This window comes from Cricetulus griseus, chromosome 2 (assembly GCF_003668045.3).
Source record: "Cricetulus griseus strain 17A/GY chromosome 2, alternate assembly CriGri-PICRH-1.0, whole genome shotgun sequence".
Lineage (NCBI taxonomy): Eukaryota > Metazoa > Chordata > Mammalia > Rodentia > Cricetidae > Cricetulus > Cricetulus griseus.
In genome coordinates this window covers 402,524,500-402,548,245 of record NC_048595.1, presented here as the reverse complement: position 1 = coordinate 402,548,245, position 23,746 = coordinate 402,524,500, and the positions used below count along the sequence as shown (strand labels likewise).

The following is a 23,746-nucleotide window of genomic DNA, read 5'->3' as shown; positions in this document are numbered from 1 at the left end:
TGAAAAAATAAAGCCTCAGAGAAATTTTGTAATAACCATGTGTATCCAATTCTTAGTTTGAGAACAAATAACAAAATTAAAAACCAAAATATATAATAAGCATGATAATATATAATGTAGACAAGACAAACAAATGCATGTGATGTCACCAGGTTCCTGGGGTACTCACTCCTCAAACTCAAGACTGTCTTTTTTCTTGTCATAGTCTTTGAGAAACATGGGTGGATTAGCATAAGTGCTCAAGGATTTATTTGTTTGGTTTTTTTCTTTTTTCTTCCTTCCTTCTTTATTTCTATTTTTTTAATGAAGTCTCTCTATGATGTGTGGTCGGTTGGCTTTGAACTCATAATCCTCCTGCTCCAGTTGGCATTTCATGTGTATGCCACCATGATCAGCTGTGTGTTCATGAATTTCTGTTGTATACTTTAATTAACTATCTAAGGACAAAGATTGCTCATTTGAAATCTGTAAATTCCGTGATGAAAGTAACTATATCTGGTTTCAGCTTATTCTCCAGCACGGATGCCTGGAAGCAGGTGCACTTAATTTATGTTTGTTTCAATAATGAGTGAGAAAAGCTAGTGAACTGTAGAATGATTGTCTAGAGACTTGTGCAGAGCCTGTACCAACAGCAGCTCTTTCTCAGTGAAAACTTACAAAAACAGCTCAAACAACAAAACATCTCAGATACAATAATAATTCAAAAACCTGAAATTCATCCAAAGCACTCTCAACTGGACTTGTGCTGATATCAAATTCAATTCCTCCATGAACATGGAAATATTGATGTTCTTTGTAGTCAAAATTCTGGCATTTAAAATCTCGTCCATAAATAAATGGAGGCAGCTCTCTCTCTGTCTTGACTTTGTCATCTCCAGAAATAAAAAGAAATTTTCATTTAAAATGTGGACAACACATAGATGATTATATTAGATATCTGATTATCATTCATGTAAACAAAGTGAAAAATCTAATGAAATTAGAATTTGGCAATTACTGACTATGGACATATTTATTCTCTTTCTCACCACACACACACACACACACACACACACACACACACACACACACACACTTATTTGTGGTACCAGAGAGTATGAATTTAGAGTCTTACATACACAAGTGATCAGTCACTGAGCTATCGTTCCAGCCCTCTTTTACTTTTCATTGAGCCATGTTTCAAAATATATATGTATATATGCAAATGTATGGTTTTTTGAGACAGTTTCTCTGTGTAGCCCTGTCTGTCCTGAAACTCACTATGTTGATCAGGCTGGCCTCAAACTCATAGAGCTTTGACTGCTTCTGTCTCTCGAGTGCTGGGATTAAAGGTATGTACCATCACTGCCTGGCAATAAAATATATTTTTATTCATTTGGAGCATTCTTGTGGTTCTACTGTATAAACATGTCAAAAGCATAAAATATCCTGACATCTATGAGTAAACACTCCTCAATTATTGGATTGAAATTCTGTGATTTTGGTAACTTTTATTTAAACAACAACAACAAAAAACTCCCTTGAACTCAAAAGAGACACTATAAAGAACCAAGTAGGCATTTCCCTTTATAAAGAACTAAGTAGGTATTTCCATCCGTCCCAGTGTTCTATTGCTGAAGAGACACCATGACCACAGCAACTCTTATAGTCAGTGTACTATTGCTCAAGAGATAATATGACCGCAGCAACTCTTACAGTTTTCTATTGCTGTAGAAATATCATGACTATGGCAACTCATAAAAGAAAGTATTTAACTGGGGCTGGCTTACAGTTTCAGAGACTTAGTCCATTAGTGGTGGGAAGTCTTGTGAGACACAGAAACATAGTTCTGGAGAAGAAGCTGAGAGTTATACAACTAGATTCACAGGCAGCAGGAAGAGTGAGACACTAGGTCTAGCTTGAGCCTTTAGAACAGTTCCTCCAACAAGGCCACACCTCCTAAACCCTAGAAGAGCCACTCCCTAAAGACCAAGCATTTAAATCTATGAGCATATGGGGGCCAAACCTATTCAAACCACTACATCATTTGATTAAAAATAACCAGCTCCTATTACTGGAAAGCAATAAAAACAAACATACTACTTATTTGAAAGATAATTTTCTGAAATCCCAGCAAAATGAAGTTTATTTTTGCTTATCCTCTTACCTGAAAAAGGTGGGAGCAGACTATTTAAATATGGAACTTTCATCTTCTTTTTTAAACTGAGTAAAAATGGAATCAGAAAACATATTAACTTCAGATAGCTCATCCCTCTTCTGACTTCTTTTTTTTTCTCAAAGTGTTTTTGAATAACTTTTTTTTGAAGATACAGTCTCTGTTGTAGTCTCTGGTAAGTACAAATATCAAGATAATCCTGGTTGAATTTTATAGCATTAGTAATCCAATAGTCTGTCTCAAATATAAAGATGTTTTCATGCTGCTGAACTCGTGTGGTACTGAATGTCAACTTCAGCATAATATTTTCAGCATATTTCATAAATATAGCCTTTTCTTCAGGACTATTGGGATCATATGTTGGATCTTCATTCATGTCTTCATCATAGATTCCAACAAAGTCTGGATCATTTGTAATATCAATCAAACCTTCACAGTAAAAAATAGAAGAAAGAAAGGAAAAAAAAATAGGTAGTAAGAGACAGAAGACAAGGAAAGGGGCTATGAAATTTTCCGGGCCAGACACAGCCATTTCAATCAACTACAGTTGTGGATGTTGCCACTGGGTCTACACAGGATTGGGCCCCTCAGAAGTCAGCAGAGGTGAGGAGTTTGAGATGACCTACTTTTAACTGCTGTACTCACAGCTAATAATAGATTCATGCAAAAGTGGAGTCATGGCCTTCAATTGTGTACCACTTCTGATTCCACCAGGCTCCAGTTGACAGCTCTATTCCAATCATGTCAGAAATGGTCCTGGCTAAACCAAGTAGATCAGAAAGCAAAACCATAATTCATGAATCTGGAAAAGGGCATGGTAAAGAAGGTGCTATTGACATGATGAGAGGGAGTTTGGGGTCAGATATATCAATGTCAAGGCATCATATACAATATGAAATTGTCAAGGAATATGCGGTCTCCATCCCCAGGCCTATCCCTGGTCACACATCCTATGTACCTGCCAGGTCTAGTGAGCCTCCCAGGCTCTGTTTGCTTACACCATTCCAAATCTGCAAGCTGATCCCTATTTGCACATCCCAGGTGCTGGCCCAGGGCCTCATGGTTCACAATCCTTAGGCCTAGCCTCAACTTAAGTGACTGTGTGCTGGTCTAACCTGGTGAATGCCCAATACCCCAGCCCATCCATGCAATACTCATGCTCCCAAGAATATCTCAGGTAGTGTACCTTACACTCCAGCCCAAGCAGATGTAGCCATTTGTCCCATTTGTACCTTGTTTGGTTACCACTGAACTGGAATCATGCCTATTCCACCAATCTGAAATAACACTACCTGAAGGGTCAACCTACTATTTCCTCATCTCATCTGATTTGAAATCAACCAAACTTGGGTGACAACAGAAACAAAAACCAAACTTCAACTCAACAGAAGTGACTAGAATCTCACATCAGACATGCAACCAACAAAAGAAACCCACATGCCAGTTTACATCGCAAATTATACAAACAGTACAAAAGGTAAACACAGCATGTCTCCTCTAAGACCAATCAACCCTACAGAAATGTTCTCCAATGAAAATTATCTAAATAAACTCTCCGGACATAGAATTTAAAAGAAAAATCTTAAACATGATCAAAGAACTCAAGGACTTAATGAGGACAGCAATGAACTTCCAAATCACATCCAAGAATGCAAAAATAAATTTTTAAATGAAATGATAGATAATTCAAACTCTAATAACTGAATTCAGTACAGAGAAGAAGATGAAAATACTGGAAAAAATCAAGTTAAAATGAAGCTGGATTGGAAAAACTTAATAACCCAATTAGAAAGTTTAGGGAAAGCCTTGCCAGTACAATGGATAAAGTAGAAGAGAGAATATTGAGATAAAGTGGAGGAATCATACTCCAAGCCTAACCAAGAATATGAAAGAAATACACAGGAGAATGGGACACAAAAAGACCAAATCTATGAATGGTAGCCAAAGATAAAGGATCCTAGTTTAATGGCATAGACCGGATCTTCAACAGTATCACACACACACACACACACACACACACACACACACACACACACACACACCTTAATTAAGGAGACATACCCATATAAGTAGCTCACAGAACACAGAACCAGAGAAGAAATTCCCATAACATAGTATAGTTAAAACACCAAATATCCAGAACAAAGAAAGCATATTGAAAGAGAAAAGCCCATCAGAAGAACAGCCAACTTCTCAATGAAAACTTAAGAAAAGCCTAGACTAGTATACTCTAAATCTTAAACGACCACAGATGCAAACTCAGATATTTAACTGGCAAGACTATCAGCCATATTTGAAGGAGAAAGAAAAACTCTCCAATGTATAAACAAGCTAAAAGAATTCATGTCCACCAAACCAGCCCTTCAGGGAATACTGGAAGCAATACTACAGACTAAAGGGAGGAATAAGAATAGCTGAAAGAATATATACAGAAAACAAACAAAGCTATAATTACTGAAACACAAACAGCAAAACAAAACAAAACAAACAAAAAAACCACAATACAATGACTGCAATCAACACACAACTTTCATTAACAGCCTTAAAAGCCAATGGCCTCAACTCCTCAGTCAAAGGACTAGGTTAGCAGAAAGGATTAGGAAACAGGATCCACTTTCCTTTTGCTGCGGTGTCTGCATGCTTACACTCCAGAAGAGGCTTGCCTCTTGAGTCCTCCACTGTGGTACAAAGGTCTGGTTGGATCCCATTGAGACTAATGGAATCGCCAACGCCAACTCCCATTAGCAGAGGAGGCTGATCAAAGAGGGCCTGTTCATCCGGGAGCCTGTGACAGTCCATTTCCGGGCTTGATGCCGGAAAAACACCTTGGCTCAACAGAAGGGCATGCGCATGGGCATAGGGAAGAGGAAGGGTACTGCCAACGCTTGAATGCCTGAGGTGATCTGGAGAAGGATGGGAATCTGCTTCTCAGGAGATATTGTGAGTCTAAGAAGGCTGACCACCACATGTATCACAGTCCATGTCTGAAGGTCAAATGGAATGCCTTAAAAAAAAAAAAGCAGATTCTCATAGAGCTCACATCCACAAGCTGAAGGCCCACAAGAAGCTCCTGACGGACCTGGCTGAGGTTTGCCGGTCCAGAACAAGGAAGCACAAAAGCTCCATGAGGAGTGCCTCCAGGCCAAGATTGTCCAAGGAAGATAGAGACCAAGAAATAAAACGTCCCTCATGTGTGTACATAGTGGCCTTGCTGTGACCTCATATGAATCAATCATTAAAATAAAACAACCTTTAAAAAAAAGAAAGAGAATCCACTTTTTCTGTTATCTACAAGAAAATCACCATAGATTTAAACATAGTCACCTCATTAAAGTGGAAGGATGGATAAAAGTATTCCAAGCAAATTGGACCAGAGAGCAAGCAAGTATAGATATAAACTAGCATCTGACTTAGTGGATTTAAACCTAGAACTGACCAGAACATAAAAAGAGGGACGTGTGATGCTAATCAAGGGAATAATTTATAAAGAACACATTGCAATCCTAAGGATATATGCAATAAATCCTGGTGCACCCAATTTCATATAAAAGTGTGCTACTGGAATTGAAGACACAACCTGTATTAACTCCAACTCAAAACTAGGGGTGATTCCAATACCCCCACTTTCTCCAATAGAGAGGCCACCTGGATAGAAACTAATCAGAAAAACATCAGAATTAAATGACATCATGTATCAAATGGTTCATTTTACCTCTGTAGGCATCAGGTACTGATGATGTGCACATAAATATATACAGACAAAACACCCATATGCATAAAATAATAAATAAATCTAGAAAGCCCTTTTAAGAAATAAGTAAAAAAAAAATCCTCTAAGAGAAATGAAAACAACATAAGCATATAACTTTAAGCTGCTACAGTAAGAAGTGGGGGAAGACCACAAATACATGACTTAATGATGCCACTTAAGAATTTGGAAAACCAAGAACAAACTAAGCCCAAATCGAGTAGATGGCAAGAAATAGTAAAAAAAATAAAAATAAAAATAATCAGAGAAAAAAAAATTAATGAACAAAAGCAAAGGAAACACGATAAAGAATCAACAAATCTAAGAGCTAGTTCTTTGAAAAGATAATCACGATCAACAGACTTAGGACAATTAGCCAAATAAAGAAAAGAGGAGACCAGATGAACAGAATCAGAGAGCAGAGAAATTCAACAACAGATAACAAAGAAATTCAAGACATTGTCAATAAATACTTACAAAACCTCTACTCCATTAAGTTACACAACTAGAAGAAATGGATGAATTCTAGATTCACCCAAACCACTAAGGTTAAACCAAGAAGAAAGAGATCAACAACTTAAACACTGCTGTATTACAAACAAGCAGACTGAAATAGTAATAAAAAGATTTCACATTAAAGAGAAAAAGCCCAGACAGGCCCAGTTTGACTCACAGAACTATTCTGTCAGACCTGTAAAGATCGATAACTAACACTTCTTCAGTTCTTCCAAAAATAGAAACAGAAGGAGCACTCCCACATTCCTTCAACAAAGCCAGTATTACTCTAACACCCAAAACAGATAAGGAAAAAACAAAAACTACAGGCCAACATCCCAATGAACATAAATTCAAAAATCTTCAATAAAATACTTGCAAACTGAATCAAGCAAATACAAAAAAGATCACCCACCACTAATCAGGCTGATTTTATCTCAGTGACACAAGGACAATTCAATACATATAAATAAATAAATGTAATAAATCATGTAAGTGGAGTAGAAAAAATCACAATTGTTAGATACAGAAAAGGGCTTTGAAAAATCACCATCCTATCAAAAACCAATCTACAGACTCAGTGTAATCCCAATGAAAATCCCCATGACATTCTTCACAGAAATAGGAAATAAAAATCTTAAAATTCATATGGAACCACAAAAGGTCCCTGGATAGCTAAAGAAATCCTGAGCAAATAGAACAATGTTGTAGGTATTACTGCCCCAGATTTCAAGTTAAGGCATAGCAATAAAACGAAAAAAGCATGTTATTGACACAAAAATAGACATGTAGATCAACGAAAGAAAAATAGAAGCTACAAGCATAGCTACAGCCATCTGGTATTTGAGGAACATGACCCAAATATACATAGCTGAAAGGCAGTATTTTCAGCAAGTGCTGCTGGAAAAACTGAAGGTACTCATGTAAAAGAATGGAATAAGACACATATTTATAACCTTGCACAAAAAAGCAACTCCAAATGGGTCAGACCTGAATGTGAGATACAAAATGCTGCAACTGACAGAAGAAAATACAGGCAATACCTTACATGATATAAGTATAGGAAAAAAAAAACTTTGTAAATAGGGCTCCATTAACTCAGAAATTAAAGCCATCAATTGACAACTGGGAACCCACAAAACTAAAAAGCTTCTGTACAGCAAAGGAAACAGTCAGCCCAGTGAAAAGGAAGCCTACAGAGTAGGAGAGAATCTGTCAGCCATACCTGTTGAAAGATCAATATCCAGAATATACAGAAAACATGGAAATCAAATTACCCAACTGAAAATGGTCTATGGATCTGAATAGAGTTCTCAAAAATAAAAATGGCCAAGAAATATTTTAATCCCTAATATCCCTAACAATCACAGATATGCAAATTAAAACTACTCTGAGATTTCATCTTACCCAGTCACAAGGAATAAATGGCTAAGTTCAAGACAACAATTGACAACTAATGCTGACAAGAATCCAGGGAAAGGGAACCCTTCACTGTTGTTGGGAGTAAAAACTGGACAGCCACCATGGAAGTAAATATGGAGAATTTTTAAATACTAAAAGTAAGACTACCATAGTTCCCAGCTATAACCGCTCTATGGTATATGCTCAAATGACTTGATATCCTACTCTAGATATTCTCAGCCATGTTTATTGCTGCTTTAGTCACAATAGCTAGAAAGTGGCAACAACCTAAATACCCTTCAATTGATGAATGGACAGTAAAAAGTGTGGTACACATGTACACAATGACATTCGGTTCAGCTGTAAAGAAAAATGAAATTTACAGATGAATAAATGCATCTGGAAGCTATTATGTATGGGTAACCTGGACACAGAAGGACAATGCTGCTGTATGCTCTCTTTTATTTGTGGATCTTGGCTCCAAATCTTTAGATCTGAATATATATATATATATCCCGAAGTATTGGAAGAAACCAAGAAAGAGATATAGATGACCCTAAGAATATTTTAAAAAGGCATAGGGAAACATATTTTATAAGTTTATTTAAAGAATTGCTATATAGGTGTGTGTGTGTGTGTGTGTGTGTGTGTGTATGCATGTATCCATCTTTTTAGTTGAGTTATATACCACATGGGGTGGTAATAATTCCCCTCAGGACCATACATGATCACAATAGGACTTAAGCACATATGCAGCATTGGTAGGGCCTATATGGGTTCAACCTAGATGAGGTCCTAGCACTGAGAGGGGAAAGCAAACATGGGCTCCATCCTCTAACTAAAAAGCTATCTTGTAACTGATACCTTCTTGCAAAGGATAAATCAGTTTTCTCCAGTGGAGTCTCATACTTCAGGGTAGGCCCCATACCTAGTGGTAGATGGCCAACATAAACGAACTCAAGGGTTTTTTTTTTTTTTTTTTTGTCTCATGTTGCTTTGTTTGGGAACTTTTTGTCTTAATGGTCTTTTGCTTGCATATTGTGGTTTCTGATTGTGTGTATATGTGTGTGTGTGTGTGTCAGAGAGAGAGAGATTTCATTTGTTTTTTCATTTGTTTGTTTTTATTTTTGTTTTTTTAAAAGAGAACAAGAAAGAAGGTGAAGCTGGGCGTTGGTGGCACACGCCTTTAATCCCAGCACTCAGGAGGCAGAGGCAGGCGGATCTCTGCTAGTGCCAGGATAGGCTCCAAAACTACACAGAGAAACCCTGTCTCGAAAAGCCAAAAAAAAAAAAAAAAAAGAAAGAAAGAAAGAAAGAAAAGGGGAAAAAAAAGGAGGTAAAGTTTTGTAAATGGGAACAATTTCAGAGGTTTGTGGGGGAGTATGATCAGAAAATGTATGAAAAAAGTTTATTTTCAATTAAAAAGGGGAAAATGGCTTATGATAAAAATAATTCAGCAGTGCTAAATTCTCTTACCTGCTGAACTAAACTCAGAAAATATGTCTTTACTTGTTTGAGGCTTCCCATCTTGATCAATGTCCATGATTGTACGCCATAATTCAGAGAATCTGGTTCGTTTCTCTTTGGGCATGTATATTCCATGCCACAGTGCTTTTAGCATATAGTCAATATGGATCAAAATTTGTCCAATTCTGGTATCATAATAAGCGGGAGGTAATTGACAAGAAGAACTCTGATCATAATTTGCTTCTAAACTGATTGAAGGAATTTGATTTAAGCAATAAATTCCAACAGCCAGCTCCCTTAAGATCTGATGAACTTCCCTATAGTCTAAGTGGGCAGTAGGGTCCACAGGTGTCAATAGAATGGCATTGGAGAAGCCCACATTATTTATTTGACTCATGAGTCCACTTGGGATGTCTAGTTGAGAACGAACATCATCCTTGGAGGACAACCAGCTGACTACTGTTGTCGTTAATAATTCTTGCACTTCACTTCGATCATATTTTTCAAAGAAAGCAGAGGCATTTCTTTGTACTGCTAAATTTTCCAGATAAGTTTCTTCATCTTGAACTTGATCAAATCTAACTATTCCTTTTTTGGATATTCTTAACATTTCTAATTAAATCTAGTGTGTCCTTCTTGAAGTTTCTGCAATGAAGGAAAAGACAAGCAATATTTGTCATGGCAACAAAACTGGATTTTTCTAGAATAAATATGTACCTCTCATCTTTCTAAAGTTAATCTTTTCATAATCCATTTGTACTCTTTTCAACCTCTGATTAATTGCATCACAAGAAACTTAAATTTGAATTAAAATACTTAAGGTTGTAAAATCTATAACATTAATCCTGATAAATGATTTGAAAAGCTTTGCTTTTCAGAGCCAAAGGTTAATGGGGAATTTTTGGTGCTACACAACACTCTCCAACAAGTAACCACACAGATTGTGGTCTCTTAAGATTATATACAACATCTTAGTTTGTGCCAGTACATTCTACAATGTTTATACAATGATGAAATAGCTTGGCACACTTCCCATCTGTTAAGTTTCTATCACAATAACCAAAGGGACTTGTGGAGGAAAGGGTTTATTTGGCTTCCAGGTCCTGGTGCATCATCCATGGGGAGTGGAGGCAGGAAATGAAGCAGAGACCAGAGAGGCACACTGCTTACTGACTTGCTCCTTCAAACTTTCTCACTTTGCACTTTTACACACTCATGGCCATTCCACCTACAGGGGACTGGGCCTTTCCACCCTGATCATCAATGAAAAATACCTGCTGGGTAAGGTGGTGCACACCTTTAATACCAGCACGTAGGAGGCAGAGGCAGGTCAATCTCTATGAATTTGAGGCCAGCCTGGTCTACAGAGCAAGTTCCAGGACAGCAGGTCTACACAAGAGAAACTGTCATGAAAAAAAAAAAAATCAAGAGAAAAAATGTCCCATAGACTTGTCTACAGAGCAGTATGATGGAGACATTTGCTTGTTTAAAGTTCATTCTTCCCAAATAACCTTAACTTGTGTCATTTGTCAAAAAACTGAACTAACTTCATCATTAAATGGTATGTGGCTGTATTTCAGAAAATATGTTAAGTTTGTTTATGAGAAGCCACTGCCATGCACTTTATTTTTCATTGTAAAGTTTTTAAAAACTCCCTCCCTCCCCTTTCTACCCTGTTAGCCACTCTTTTCCTGCATATACTGGGCTCCCCCTCTTCACCCTTAGAAGCTCCTGAGACCTGCGTGCCTCCCTGTCCTGTGGTGTTTCAGTCTAGGCCCCCACTCATCTGCCTACTCCTGCCTACTCTTTAGTTTCTGAGACGCTGGATGTCTGCTTTCACAATAATAACTATTACTCTTTTCTGAGTATCTACTCTGTGGGCCGTATAAAACAGTATTTTACTTAATTTCATTGGTCTCCATTATTCAGTGACTTTCATATTTTAGTCTGCATCAAAATCGCCTGGACCTTTTTAAAATACCTGTTTCTGGATCACACAGGCTTGGGGCAGAGAACTTGCATTTTGTAGTCAATGCATACAGAATCCAGCTCTGTTGGGCATACGTTATAGATACTGACACCCAAACTAAGGAGATTACAGGACATGATCGGGGCACACAAGACTTGTGATCATAATTAGTTAGCATCTGCCAAGGACAAGGGGTTGGACAAGGAAAAGGGACAGGCCTACGTGGAAATGTTTTTCTTGTCTAGGAGAGTCCCTTCCACGATGGTCGCTAAGGTATTCCCAGGAGCAGGCAGCCGTTGGTTGATTCGGATGGCTTCTCGATGGTTCTGAATTGCCCCCCACCAGAACCCCCAGAGCGCGAGACCATCAGGTAATCTGGAAGGGGCTTACCTGTGGAGAGGACCAAAAAATTCTCACCTTGGTGAGAATTGGGAGGGCTTTGAGTTAGGTAAAGCTGTCTTAGGGCTTTGCCATGCGCAGTCTGTGTCTCAGGCAGATGAGCATGGGCTGGCGCGTCCTCTGTACATCCTGCCCCACGGCCACAACCTCGTGGTGGATCCCATGAAATCAAATCCTCTAACCTCTCTCTAGATCTCAGCCCAGCGTCATGTTCTGTTACTGCTACTATGCATCTGCTAAATGCAAAGAAAACAACAGAAACCCTCGAAGTGGCACAAGCCAATGTGCCAGACTCTGAGGGTCCCAGTCTGGAATCCTATTGTGCAACAAACGTTTACTGAACATCAATTGTGAGCTAGGCAACATGCCAAAGACTGGAGACCACAAATACAGGGAAAAGAGCAAAACTCCAAGGAGCTTAGAAGCGCAAAAGTGCTTGCCAACGTGGTGTAAGATGTTGACGGCACCAAATGTAACATTGATCCAGATGCCTGTGGGGTGACTTTTAAAATGAGTCTGGGAAATGAAATGTTACCCACGCAAATAACTGCTTAAGTTGCTCTTCTGGGAACAGGGGTGTTGCTGGAAGTTTGAGAAAACAAACCATTGTATTGAAATCAAGGGGTTAGGGCACAAAAGTGTTATTGAAATTGAGTGAGGGTACGGGAGTGTGATTTTGAGTTTAACCCAGATAACTGAGCTAAGGTGGTAACGCTGCAGGTCAGGTGAAGGCTAGGGTGATGACAGTGGAGGGCTGTGGAGTTTGAGGTGGGCTATTGGTAATAAATTACAGGGTTGTAATGTGTTGGAAAAAATGTGTCAGGGTGACACTTTGGTTCAGGGGCCACAGGATGTCAAAACAAAATTCAAAGTTCAACTGTGAACATAATTCACCTTAAAGTACCAGAGAAACAAAGAAATGTCTGGTATCTCTCTTAGGTATCAGGAGAGAATTAACAATGACAGCTGGGGCGCGTCAGGGGGTGGTGGCACATGCCTTTAATCCCAGCACTAGGGAGGCAGAGGCAGTTGAATCTTTGTGAGTTCCAGAGCAGCCTGGTCTACAAGAGCTAGTTCCAGGATAGCCTCCAAAGCCACAGAGAAACCCTGTCTCGAAAAACAAAATCAAACCCAAATAACAACAAAAAAGACAGCTGGGGTGAGACATATAAATTCACTTAGGCTAAAAGTAGCTGAAGCCAGAGTAGTTGAATCACCAAGAGAGCCATACTGTTGACATCCAGGACAGAAGCCTATGAAATTTAACATTTAAAGGTCAGCTGGAGAAGGCAACTAGTGCTATATAACGGGATTCTCTCTCAAAAAGAGAGAAAAGGGAAGGAGAGAGGAAGGAGTGGAGGGGAGAGACACACAGAGGAGAGATGGAAGGAAGAGGGAGAGGGAGCAGCTATGGAGGTTAGGGTCAGCAGGAGACTATGAGGGGATGGCCGGGAAGACCAGAGGAAAGCCACAACTGGTCAGAAGCCACTGGTCATTTCGTGAATTAAGTGACAGGTATGGCCAACTTCACTGGCTGTGGCAGCCAGGTCAAGAAAAGTTTAACTCCTCCTTTACACTGAGCCATGTTTTTAGCAGCTGTGGCAGAACTCTTATCAATTTTAGGAAGAAGCATGGAAACTGTATTTACTGGGGAATAAATTCAGGACACAGGAAAGCCTTCGTCAGGCTAATCTGTCAGCCGCCTAAAAATTCTTCACTATGAATACAAAGATCAGAAAGGTGTCAGCCCCAGATGAAGACAGTTTCCAAACAGTAAAGAGTGTGGGTGATACTGAGATGTGGTGGGATCACAATGGACAGTTAGTGGTATAGGCAAGAGCTGGTCAGCAGATTGCTATCAGTTTGATACACAATACAACTAGTGACATAGAGAACTAACTGTCTTTTGATTGGTAGAGGACCCTTTCTGTTTGTAGTGGCAAGAAAGAAAGTAACGACTACAGGTGAGGTGAAAGTCATGCTGCAAACACACCCTGGGATACGACTCCAAGGAAACAACTCTATGGCACCTTTGCTCTTGGACATCCACCCAACAGAACTCGGGAATACACATTTTGAAAAGACTTCTGAGCTGGGCAGAGGCACATCTTGGGCTAATTAGCTAAGCTTTCTGTGACCAGCTCAGAATGGGACATGCATATTTGAAGGACCAGATAATATTTAGAATAGTGCTTAAAACTTTCTCAAATAGGAAAATGAGCTGTGACAAGTGTATTATGTCTCAGGAATGTAAATCTCAATTGTTTGGATTCTCAAAATTTTAATTCTGGAATCTGTCAGATTGTAAGCCAAAGTCCCCAAAGACAACAGCAAACTGAGTTACTGTGGCTGTGGCTCCTATGAAGACTGCTGGGAACATCCTGTCTATATTTTACCGTCACTGGACTTTTTTCTTTTCTTCTTTCCCTATATATCTCTGAACATGACCTGAGTCTCATACAAATTCTGACATTCTCTTCCAGAAGTCGCTATCAGGCCCCAGGTTTAAGAACTCAGTCCTGCATGCCTGGCACTTCAAACCCCGAAGCACAAGTTAGGCCCCTGTTCCTTCTCTGATCCAGTTATGAACAGGACTCTCACCCGCCACCTTCAGTGTTAATAGTGTGCTTACAGAACTCAGGATTCAAACTCAAAAGGATAGAAGACAGAAATAGGCAGATGGAAGAGATGTACAGGGCAAGGTACGGGGATGGAAAGCAGCCTTCCATGCCCTCTGTAATTTCATCCTAAAAGCCCCTTCATGCATTCACAAACTGAAACTCATCACATCTTTAAAGAGCTTGATGGAGTTTTATCTCTAGCCCACTTCTCTCCACTTCTCAGGTGAAACTTCCCCAAAGACCAGTTGTAATCCTGGTACTTATCTGGGCTTCCTGGTAAGAATCCCAATGTCAAGGCCATCTAGGAAACCCCGCCTAACTTACCTCATGTGTCTGATCAAAAGGATCTGTGATGGGAAAGTAAAAACTCACACAACAAACTATGAAACCACAATGTCCCACAACAGTTAAGGCAGCAGCTGTTTATTTTCAGTGACTGTCACACAGTGTTGTTACAGGGTGGAATCACATTGTGATGTAATCTTCTTGGGAGAGGTTTTCTAAGGTAGGATTTGGAGCCTTCCACACTTATCAGATGCTTTCTCATCAGTTTTCTCCAGTTTTGCAATTCTAGATCCAAACTGCATGGCCCGCTTCGGCAGGAGGGCTGAGGCTGTGAGGCCAAGTTCAACAGCTGCAAGGCGTAAAATGAGCTTCTCACCAACCCCTCGTGGCAAAGACAGGTCCACCTTCTCCCAGACTGGCAGGGAGTTTAGGAAAGACACAACATTCTCATCCAGGAAAGGAAACCTAAATTCATTAAAAAATTGATAGTGATTACTATTAAAAAGTTGTCTATTAACCCACAGAAACAGCTGACCTGAACATCGGGGAGCTCTTGGTTCCCATACTGATGGCTGGGATACCAGCATGGGACTGATCCAGACCCCAGGAACATGGGTTTCAGTGAGGAAACCTCGGAAATCTACGGGACCTCCTGTAGTAGTTCAGTACTTATCCCTAGCATAGGCAGTTTCATGTATGCTTTTAAATCTTGGGCTTATTTTACCTACAACATACTCATGATGATAATAAAGACATACTGAAATACACAGTTTTAAACATTAAGGATAAAGGAAGATAGGATGGTCTCTGTGAAGATTTTAGACAATCTACCATAGTACCCAGGACTGGGACCTCCATAGATCAGCACAGGGGACATGCCTACATAGACAAAACCAGATTCTACAACATTGGAGGACAAAGTCAGAGTGGCTTTGTGGGGCAAAACAAAACCCTTAAACTACCTCCACTTGGAAATACACTATCCTGTTTTCACTTCTATAGTTTTCATTATGGCCCTAAGAAGAATTATTCGGTCGCCTTAGACCACGAGTGCAGAGGTACTTATTACTGCTCCAGGGCACCTTCAGCTTTGCTCTTGATGTGTTCATAATGGAAAGCTGAGGCAGTATGTCAGTGCTCCTGCTTTGCATGGGGCCAATCTCCAAGGAAAAGGAATGGTAAGTCTCCTTTTGTGTTTCTACTAAAAAGCATTCAAGTAAGGTGTTACCTGGCTTCCTTTCCATGATCACCAATAACTCTGTCATCACGACTGAGGTTCCTGGAAGAGATGCGACCCAGTTCCATTGCAATTTCCTCATTCAGACCTTCCAGACCAAGAGACTGGAAGCGAACACGATGACGGGAGTAACCAGCCAGCTGCTCATCGGCACCGATCCCAGTGAGAATCACCTGCAGATGATTAAAGAAAGCCAAGACACAACAAAGAGTTCTATTTTTCTTATAAAATAAATCCTAAAAAGTTATAGTCTTAACATTTTAGAAAAAAAAAATCCACAAGTCAGAAAATAATAAAAAAAACATGTTCAATTTTAAAGAAGTAATATACACTGTATTATATAGTACATTATCACAACCTTAAATGATAAAAGGTTCAACAGTCAAAATTAGGTCTCAGAAATTCCTCTGAACAAAAACCCCGGTGCATACCTTTGCACTGCTCTTGTAAGATCTCACAGCATCCTGGGTCACTAACCAACCGACTCCTCTAGACGCAAACCAGACAGCACAGCCAATGCTATCATCCAGAACTGTGTCCAAGGGCTGAACTAAGTGGCATATTCGAGCTCTTCTTAGTTTTTGTAGTTCTTCAAGAGAAACATTAATTTCAACAAAATTCCAAGTTCGAGAAGGGTTGATTGACTGTAGTTCCTTTAGTCCTGCTTTTCCTGTGACTCGGTCTGGCACCTCCACATCATCAAGACCCTGGGCCACAGTAGCACCCCAAGAGGACTCTTCGGAAGGGATCTCATGATGGGTTTGCCGTTTTCTTTCTACCTTAGTAACACTCGGCCCAGTCTTCCGTTTAGTCACAAAAGCCACATTCAGAAGATCAATGGGCTCATCTAAAGGAATATGACGATCAGCAAGAGCTGCGATCACCATGGAATCAACACCTCCAGAAAAGAGGATTGCAATGTTTGCTGTTTTATTCCAAGTTTTCAAAACTTCCTTTGATACTGGGTTTTCCTTTCTAACTAAACATAAGACACGTCTCTTGACTGCAACACTCAGGACGTCAATAAACTGATGAACTACTTTTTTTGTGTGTTCATCTGTAAGAAACATCGCAAGGGTCTCTCTTGAATGGGGAACGCCGGAACTGTTTCTACAGTGAGTTTCCAATGGAGCTTGAGGCAGCATCTTATTTAAGGGAACGACAGGTTTTGAAAGGTACAGCTTGTCTTCATTTGCTACCACTGATACAAACGCTGGCAATTCTGCTGCAGTGTGAGGCAGGTCATTAGAACATTTTTCAATAAAATTCTCCTTAGAAACGTATTTCCAAGGATATAATTTTATAGACACATGTCTGGAAACAGCAGAGGAATTGAGATCAATTTGGAAAATTCCAGATGCTGGAACTTCTTGCCACTTGTCTGCAAGCCCAGATATCTGGTCACCAACTGAAGAGAGGAAGAAACTATTGCCCAGATTATTAAAACGCCAAAGCAAGCTACGCCGGCCAAAAAAGTCCCTACCAAACCATAAGTAATGGCTAGAGGCTTGATAATATATAAAAGACCATGGACCTTGGACTCTAGAGAAGAGCGACAAAATATCAGATTCATTCTTACAGGCAGAAAGGCTACTGAACATAACTTGAGTGTCACTGTCTTCTGCTTCAACCTGCACTCCATCAAAAACTTCTCCATTCCATAAGAACACATTGCCACTTTCATCTTCCACAGGCTGGGCAGTCAAAACACCTCTCAAATGAAGAACATGACCGGAAAACAAACACTGATAGTTAACACCAGATTTTAACAACTGCTTGCTGTTATTGGGGCCCCGTCGTCTAAGATTGCACAGCAAATCCTCTTTCAATTCTTTACTGAAGTGTTCATCAGAGAAGCCTACAGAGCAGCAAATGCCACACATGGTTCTGTGAAATCAGGGTGACTGCGTCTTGACTTCGGTTGTCTCTGTGTTTTCTTCTAATGCTTGGTATTGTTTTCTTAGTTCATCTAATGTCTCTGTAGGAGGGAGTGAGAAACACATATTTAAGTAAAAGGAAAAGATGTTTCCCTATTAATTCATGGACAAAACAGGCCACTTCTCAAGATTCTATGAGTAAATGCACTGTACAATTGCCAGTAGTAATTCAGAATGCTTCAGTGACAAACAATGCTGATATTTGGTAATAGTTTCTTTTATAAGCACTGAGTGCTTATTTTGGTCCAAGCACTTGGCTAACCACTTTACATATACAACTTTTAAATCCCTAAAGACTTTACAGGCTCAAAGCAAACCCCCCTCCCCATGAAAAAAAAATCATATAATGATTTTACATACTTTGGTCAAGCTCATAAAAATACTTGCCTACCTTAATTAGTATCTATAGTAAATACATCTTGAACTTATATTTTTTTATTTCATATGTTTGTGATACATTTTGATCATATCCACCTACTACTCCACCCTCTGTATCTCCTTTTACTGGGGCACGCATGGGCAATCTACCAGGAGTCACCTAAGGAAACTGACTCTCCCTCCCCTGGCAGTCATCAACTGCCAACAGCTCCTTATTAGTTCAGCTCTCACTCTTCATCAGGGAAGTGTCTTCTGGCAGAGGATGACAGTTAATACAGAGAACCACAACTGTTGCAAGTGCAGAGATTAAGTGACTCTGGAGTGCTCAGTCCAAAACTGGACATCTATATCACACCTCTTACTCCTAAGACTTGGGGATCATAAAAAAAAAAAAGGGGGGTGGGGGAGAAAAAGCCTAAGAACAAGAGATTGGGTAGGATTGCTACAAGACAGTGTCTTCAGACGTGATGGGGTTGTTATAAATATGAACTCCCAGCAGCTGCTGCTGTTCACCCAAGATCAAGCCAGTTAAAAACCCAGCCCCACTGCTAGCTGAGATCTTTGGAAGGCTAACTGGAAAGAAGTAACTGTAATACAAACGCTTAATCTCAAGTGCACAAACACACACACAGGCATGCACACACACACACTCATTTAGATACGATTTAATTGAGGCACCATTATGAGTCACCACAAAAAGCCTACAGAAGGTTTTCTATACCATTCCATACATAACACTGAAAAGAAAACCACTCACTTTTGCTTTTGGAAAACATTTCTGTTCCATCTGCAAGGAAAAATACGCTGCTGTTCTGTTGCTGCTTATATACTTTCTGCAAAAGAATTTACAACATCAGGACATGATTTGCATAGTGATGCTCAACAATCCTATTATCACTTATTTTTGAGCTTCAGTAATATTCAAAACAGCAATTTATCAAATATAAACAGATACAAAGCCACTCGATACTTGCCACCTAGAAAGGGCTGTTTGCATAGTATGTGCCATTATGTCATGTTACTGTCAGTGACAAAGGCTACCACAGCCACAGGGTTATAATTTACTCTTATAAAACAACATGGAGACCTTTTCTGATCAATGAAGGTTCTTTATATTACCACACGGGCACAATACTATAGTTCTTTGCTGCTGTCAAACTTCAGACATTTGATAGAATGCCAATTCATGATTATTACAGATTGCCACTGCAGTTAAATGCCCATGTGTTTTCACGACTGTTTGTTTATTCATCAGTTACTCTAAAAGAAGCTCCAGGTCAAGTCTCATACAGCGTTTATACATTCTGCCAATCTGGTCTCCAGAAGTTTTGTATTAATTTGCCTTAGTTCTAATATTTCATAAATGACAATATCAGAAATGTTGAAAATGTCAGTCATTTTAAAATGCTTGAAAGAGAACAAAATCATTTCTTCATTTAAGATATATTTTTTTAACAGTAAAACTACACATGAGACAGCAGTTTATTTATGAACATGTCATAAAAAAGGAATTAAATAGGTTAAGTTCTTGGAGCATTAAAGTTTGCTGTGGAAAAGGAAGTAATTGTTTCTTTTTTTGTTAAAAATGTAATAGGGAAAGAATCCTGTCAACTTTGAGATTTACTGATACATGCAGAAAAACATGAAAAACAAACTAGGATACTTTAGTTTTAAATTAGTATGTTAGAATTTTGTAATTTTAGCATAAATGATCTAATTCCTGATTTTAATATACTGTATACTATTCCGGATTCCAACAGTAACTTACCCGATTCTTCTTCAGGTTAGAAAGTTCATCCACAAGAATTTTTTGTTCTTTAATCTATTAAAATAAAGAAAAACCTAAAGTAGACGTTTTCAAAGTATGTTTGGTGAGGAAATTCTGAATAATGGGACTGGGGGCTGTCACATACCACCTGTCTAAATGGACACTCTACAGGGCAACAACACCCAGCTGGACTCCGTGGAAAACAGCTGGAGAAGGAAAAGCTGACTTAGACTTGCCAGCTGCCAGTTACCACATGGCTTATACCTTAACCAAAGTGAGCCACTGTTCACCAAAATCAATACCCACCCTTTAATTAGTTTTATAAAGTTTTGTTGTACACTTTTTAAAAAAAGAAAATGAATGTGTTTCTCCCCTTCCCCAACAACAATTACTTTTCATGTATGTACTAGATGATAGCCAGACATTCAGATAAATAGTATTGGATGCCCTACCTGGGGAGATACAGCATCATTTTTCATCTTTGCATCATTCTGTTTGCATGGCAAAGACTGCATACTGCTGTTATCATTAAGCTAGGCTTGTTTGTGACCATCAAATGAATGCCTAACTAGGCAATAACTAATTTAAGTAACCACACACCATCACACACAGTAATAAGAAGCAAGGTCTTTTTTAAAACTCACACCCGCCCTAGTGAGTATGCATCCTTATGTCTCCACGATGGCAGAGGTGAGAGTTATAGTGATGAACTACAAAGCCACACGAGTTCATCTTCCTTGAGACTCAAGTCTGCTTGTATGGTGTTTTATGTTCATTTTAGGAAAGACAGGTAGACATCTCACTTTAGCTGACACCAAAGAAAACTGTGATACAGTGGGAATAAGGTCACTAACCCAAGATGTCACTTGGGACAGAAAAAAAAAAATGTAGAATTTAAAACGTTTAATACTCTCCACTATACATGTTTAAAGACTGTCTGTAATTGGAAGTTAAGATTAATGGTATAGTTCAGCAAGGTGGTGCAACCCTGAAATCATGGCTGTCAGGCAAGAGAATAAGGTCATGCTCCCCTCTCAAACAACAGTGTTTGCGCCTGGCCTGAGAGACACGAAAGCTCAGGAAGGAAGAAAGGAAGGAAGAAAGGGAGGGAGGGAGAGAGGGAGGAAGGAAGGAAGGAAGGAAGGAAGGAAGGAAGGAAGGAAGGAAGGAAGAAAGGAAGGAAGGAAGGAAGAGAAAAGGGGAGGGAGGCAGACAAAGATTAACTTGCAAGAGTCCTACTTAGAGACCATCAGATAAATGTATTTTAGGATCACAGTGGAGGACACAGGCAGCTGGGGACACCCTGAGTCAGAACAGCCAGTGACAGCGTCTGGAAGGACACTGGCAGATTTCTAAACTTTCGGGATGGATGTCAAGGATGGCCCCCAGGCGGGTGCGTAGCTAACAGGGTGAAGCAGATCCACAGAGCAACAGATCCGCGTGAAGGGAAGGGGGACGGTAAGGGGACAGCCCCACCAAACCTCCGCCAGTGTCTCTCCCCCCCCCCCTTTTTGGGGGACAAGCTTCTGTGCCTCCCTCTCTGCAAGTCTGCAGGAAGGAGGGGCAGCCTGAGGCGGGTGCCAAGAACCGACTACGGAAGCGAGGAGCACGCCGCCGGGCTGCCGGGCGCCGCCGGGAACCCCAGCCGGAAGGCGCTCCCCGGCCACCCACCGCACCTTGCTGTTAAGGGCCTCCGTGCGTGCATCCGACTTGTAGGGGGGCACCGGCGCGGCGCGATAGTCTGCTCGTACCCCACTTCGGGGCATCTCCACGCCGGGTCGCACGCCGGTGAGCCCACGGGGATGCACGCCGGTGAGCCGCCGGGACGGAACCGAGGACAGGAAGCCCTGATCCGGCGTGCGAGCTCTCAGTGGACCCGCCCCTTCCGGCATCCCGACCAATGGAGTACGCACACTCACCCCTGCGCAGTAGAGGGCGGTTGGGGGAGTATGGGTGGGAGACTAGACATAGTTATGGGCATGCGCAAACTGGTTTGAACTAAAGGCACAATTGCCTGGTTGCGGAGTTTATGAAGGCTCTGTGTCGTCCCCTAGCGGATCCGATGTATAATAATAATAATAATAATAATAATAATAATAATAATAATAATAATTATTATTATTATTATTATTATTAAAAGGTTCAGGTGAGCTGAGTGGAGACATGAGTATCTGGATCAGTCCAGGTGAAAGCAAAGATATTTTGAGACCAGGTGTGGAGGGGTATAGAGAAAAAGGCATCCTTAAGGTCTAAAACTGAGAAGTGAGATGTCGGGGGGATAGTAGAGAGGAGTGTGTAAGGGTTAGGAACCACAGGATGGAGGGGCACTACCATAGAGTTACGGAGGTCCTGAACCAGACAAAAAGTCCCATTAGGTTTTTTTACTGCCAGTATAGGGGTGTTAAAGGGGGAGGAGGTAGGACGAAGTAGCTTTTTCCTTAGGAGGTCAGAGATAATAGGTTTAAGTCCCTTAAGGCTCTGGAGTGGGAGTGGGTACTGAACTTGAGCAACGTACCTAGAGGGGTCCTGTAACTGAATGACAAGGGGGGATGGTGTCTAGCCACAGAAGGGTTCTGGTAGACCTTGGGGTCTACCTGAGAGGCTGGTAAAGGAAATGACGTACTGGAACCTGTAGGGTGAGTAGCTAGGAGGAGGAGGAGGGGAGCCGCTGGCGAGTCTGGAGTTGGGCGAATGTGGGGAGCAAAAGAAATAGAAGCTCCTACCTTAGCTAGAAGGTCCCTCCCTAGTAAAGGCACAGGACAAGTCGGTATAACCAAAAATGAATGAGTAAGGGGAATCCCCCTAAAAATACAGCTAAGCGGTGGAGTCTGCTGAGGTAAGTAAGGCTGTCCTCCTACCCTGACAATAGGAAGACGAGACAGAGAGGTGGGTCCCCAAAACTCCTTTAGGACTGAGTATGTGGCACCAGTGTCCAAAAGGAAAGAGATAAACCGCCCTGATACTTTAATGTCCACCCGGGGCTCCCTTTCAGAGATGATGGTGGTCGGGTCAAGAGAGCCTGGGCCCTGTCATTCATAGTCCTCATCCATAGCCAGGGCTAAGAGATCAACTGGAAGGCCGTCTGTGTTTGATGTCCTCTTGTCACCTGGGACACGGGGACAGACCACTGACCAATGGCCTACTTCCTGGCATCTAGGACATGGCTTGCTTGGTGCATGGGGGTTCGGGCAACCCCGGGCCCAGTGTCCTTTCTGACCACACTTGAAGCATGGACGCTGCGGTACTCTGGCCCCAGAGGGCAAGGGATCCCGGGCAGATGCTGAGTCCAGTCAGACGGCTTCAGCTAGCATCTGGTATCTGTGCTTAAGGGTCTGGCTATCTCTCCCATGGTACACCTTAAAGCCACTCTTAGGGCCTCATCCTGTGGAGTCAGGGGTCCTTTCTCCAAATTTTAAGTTTAGCCCTAATGTCGGGGCAGCTCTGAGCGAAAAAGTATGTCATGAGAAGTTGTCTTCCCTCTAGTGTCTCAGGGTCTAAGTTAGTATACTGTAAAAAGGCCTGTTTAAGACGCTGTAGGAATTGGGAGGGATTCTCTGATTTGTCCTGAACTATATTTAGGAGCTTATCATAATTTATGGGCTTTAGGGCAGCCTTACGGAGACCAGACATGAGGAAAGTTACAAACTGATCTCTAGCCAAAATACCACCCGGGGTGTTATAATCCCAGTGTGGTTCTTTCTCCGGGACAGCGTCATTCCCAGTAGGGTGAGTTGGCTGAGTTTGCTGTATCTCATCTGCACATGCCCTCGCATAATTCCAAACTCGCTTGCACTCCTCATGTAGTAAGTTGTTACTTAAAATCATGAAGACATCATGGAAAGTAAGACTATAAGACTGTGCAATGTACTGAAATTCCTTTATAAAG

The 23,746-nt window shown here is 40.8% G+C and overlaps 3 protein-coding genes and 1 pseudogene across 4 annotated transcripts in view; 1 reads left to right on the top strand and 3 right to left on the bottom strand.

Moving 5' to 3' along the window:
- Nucleotides 1-9,908, bottom strand: part of LOC100767421 (ankyrin and armadillo repeat-containing protein) — a 62,261-nt gene extending 52,353 nt beyond the window's left edge. For both annotated transcript variants that reach the window (XM_027396829.2, XM_027396830.2), the window contains exons 1-3: nucleotides 9,276-9,908; nucleotides 2,147-2,584; nucleotides 709-872 (exon numbers count right to left, since the gene is read on the bottom strand). In XM_027396829.2, coding sequence (XP_027252630.1) covers nucleotides 709-872; nucleotides 2,147-2,584; nucleotides 9,276-9,876 — 1,203 coding nt within the window. In that variant the 5' untranslated portion in view covers nucleotides 9,877-9,908. The remainder of the gene's footprint in view (nucleotides 1-708; nucleotides 873-2,146; nucleotides 2,585-9,275) is intronic.
- On the top strand, nucleotides 2,550-8,929 carry LOC103158707 (annotated as a pseudogene).
- Nucleotides 9,909-14,662: 4,754 nt separating the features above from the next.
- Asnsd1 (asparagine synthetase domain containing 1) lies at nucleotides 14,663-17,698 on the bottom strand. Its single transcript, XM_027396822.2, has 3 exons — nucleotides 16,209-17,698; nucleotides 15,769-15,950; nucleotides 14,663-15,005 (listed from the first exon to the last, which is right to left on the bottom strand). The coding sequence occupies exons 1-3, from the start codon at nucleotides 17,658-17,660 to the stop codon at nucleotides 14,756-14,758; spliced, it is 1,884 nt and encodes a 627-aa protein (XP_027252623.1). The 5' UTR covers nucleotides 17,661-17,698; the 3' UTR covers nucleotides 14,663-14,755.
- Nucleotides 17,596-21,734, bottom strand: Asdurf (ASNSD1 upstream reading frame). Its single transcript, XM_027396828.2, has 4 exons — nucleotides 21,537-21,734; nucleotides 19,861-19,914; nucleotides 18,850-18,925; nucleotides 17,596-17,755 (listed from the first exon to the last, which is right to left on the bottom strand). Exons 1-4 carry the CDS (start codon nucleotides 21,624-21,626, stop codon nucleotides 17,673-17,675), a joined length of 303 nt encoding a protein of 100 aa, XP_027252629.1. The 5' UTR covers nucleotides 21,627-21,734; the 3' UTR covers nucleotides 17,596-17,672.
- Between the last annotated feature and the right edge of the window lie 2,012 nt (nucleotides 21,735-23,746).

Coding starts and splice junctions, on each gene's coding strand:
- Asnsd1 (XM_027396822.2), bottom strand. CDS start 17,660: ATGTGTGGCATTTGCTGCTCTGTAGGCTTCTCTGATGAACACTTCAGT. Junction 15,951..16,208: donor CTTACAAGAGCAGTGCAAAG/GTATGCACCGGG, acceptor AATCATCTGCAG/GTGATTCTCACTGGGATCGG. Junction 15,006..15,768: donor GATCATGGAAAGGAAGCCAG/GTAACACCTTAC, acceptor TAATGAATTTAG/GTTTCCTTTCCTGGATGAGA.
- Asdurf (XM_027396828.2), bottom strand. CDS start 21,626: ATGCCCCGAAGTGGGGTACGAGCAGACTATCGCGCCGCGCCGGTGCCC. Junction 19,915..21,536: donor CGGAGGCCCTTAACAGCAAG/GTGCGGTGGGTG, acceptor TTATTTTAATAG/ATTAAAGAACAAAAAATTCT. Junction 18,926..19,860: donor CTAACCTGAAGAAGAATCGG/GTAAGTTACTGT, acceptor ATTCTTTTGCAG/AAAGTATATAAGCAGCAACA.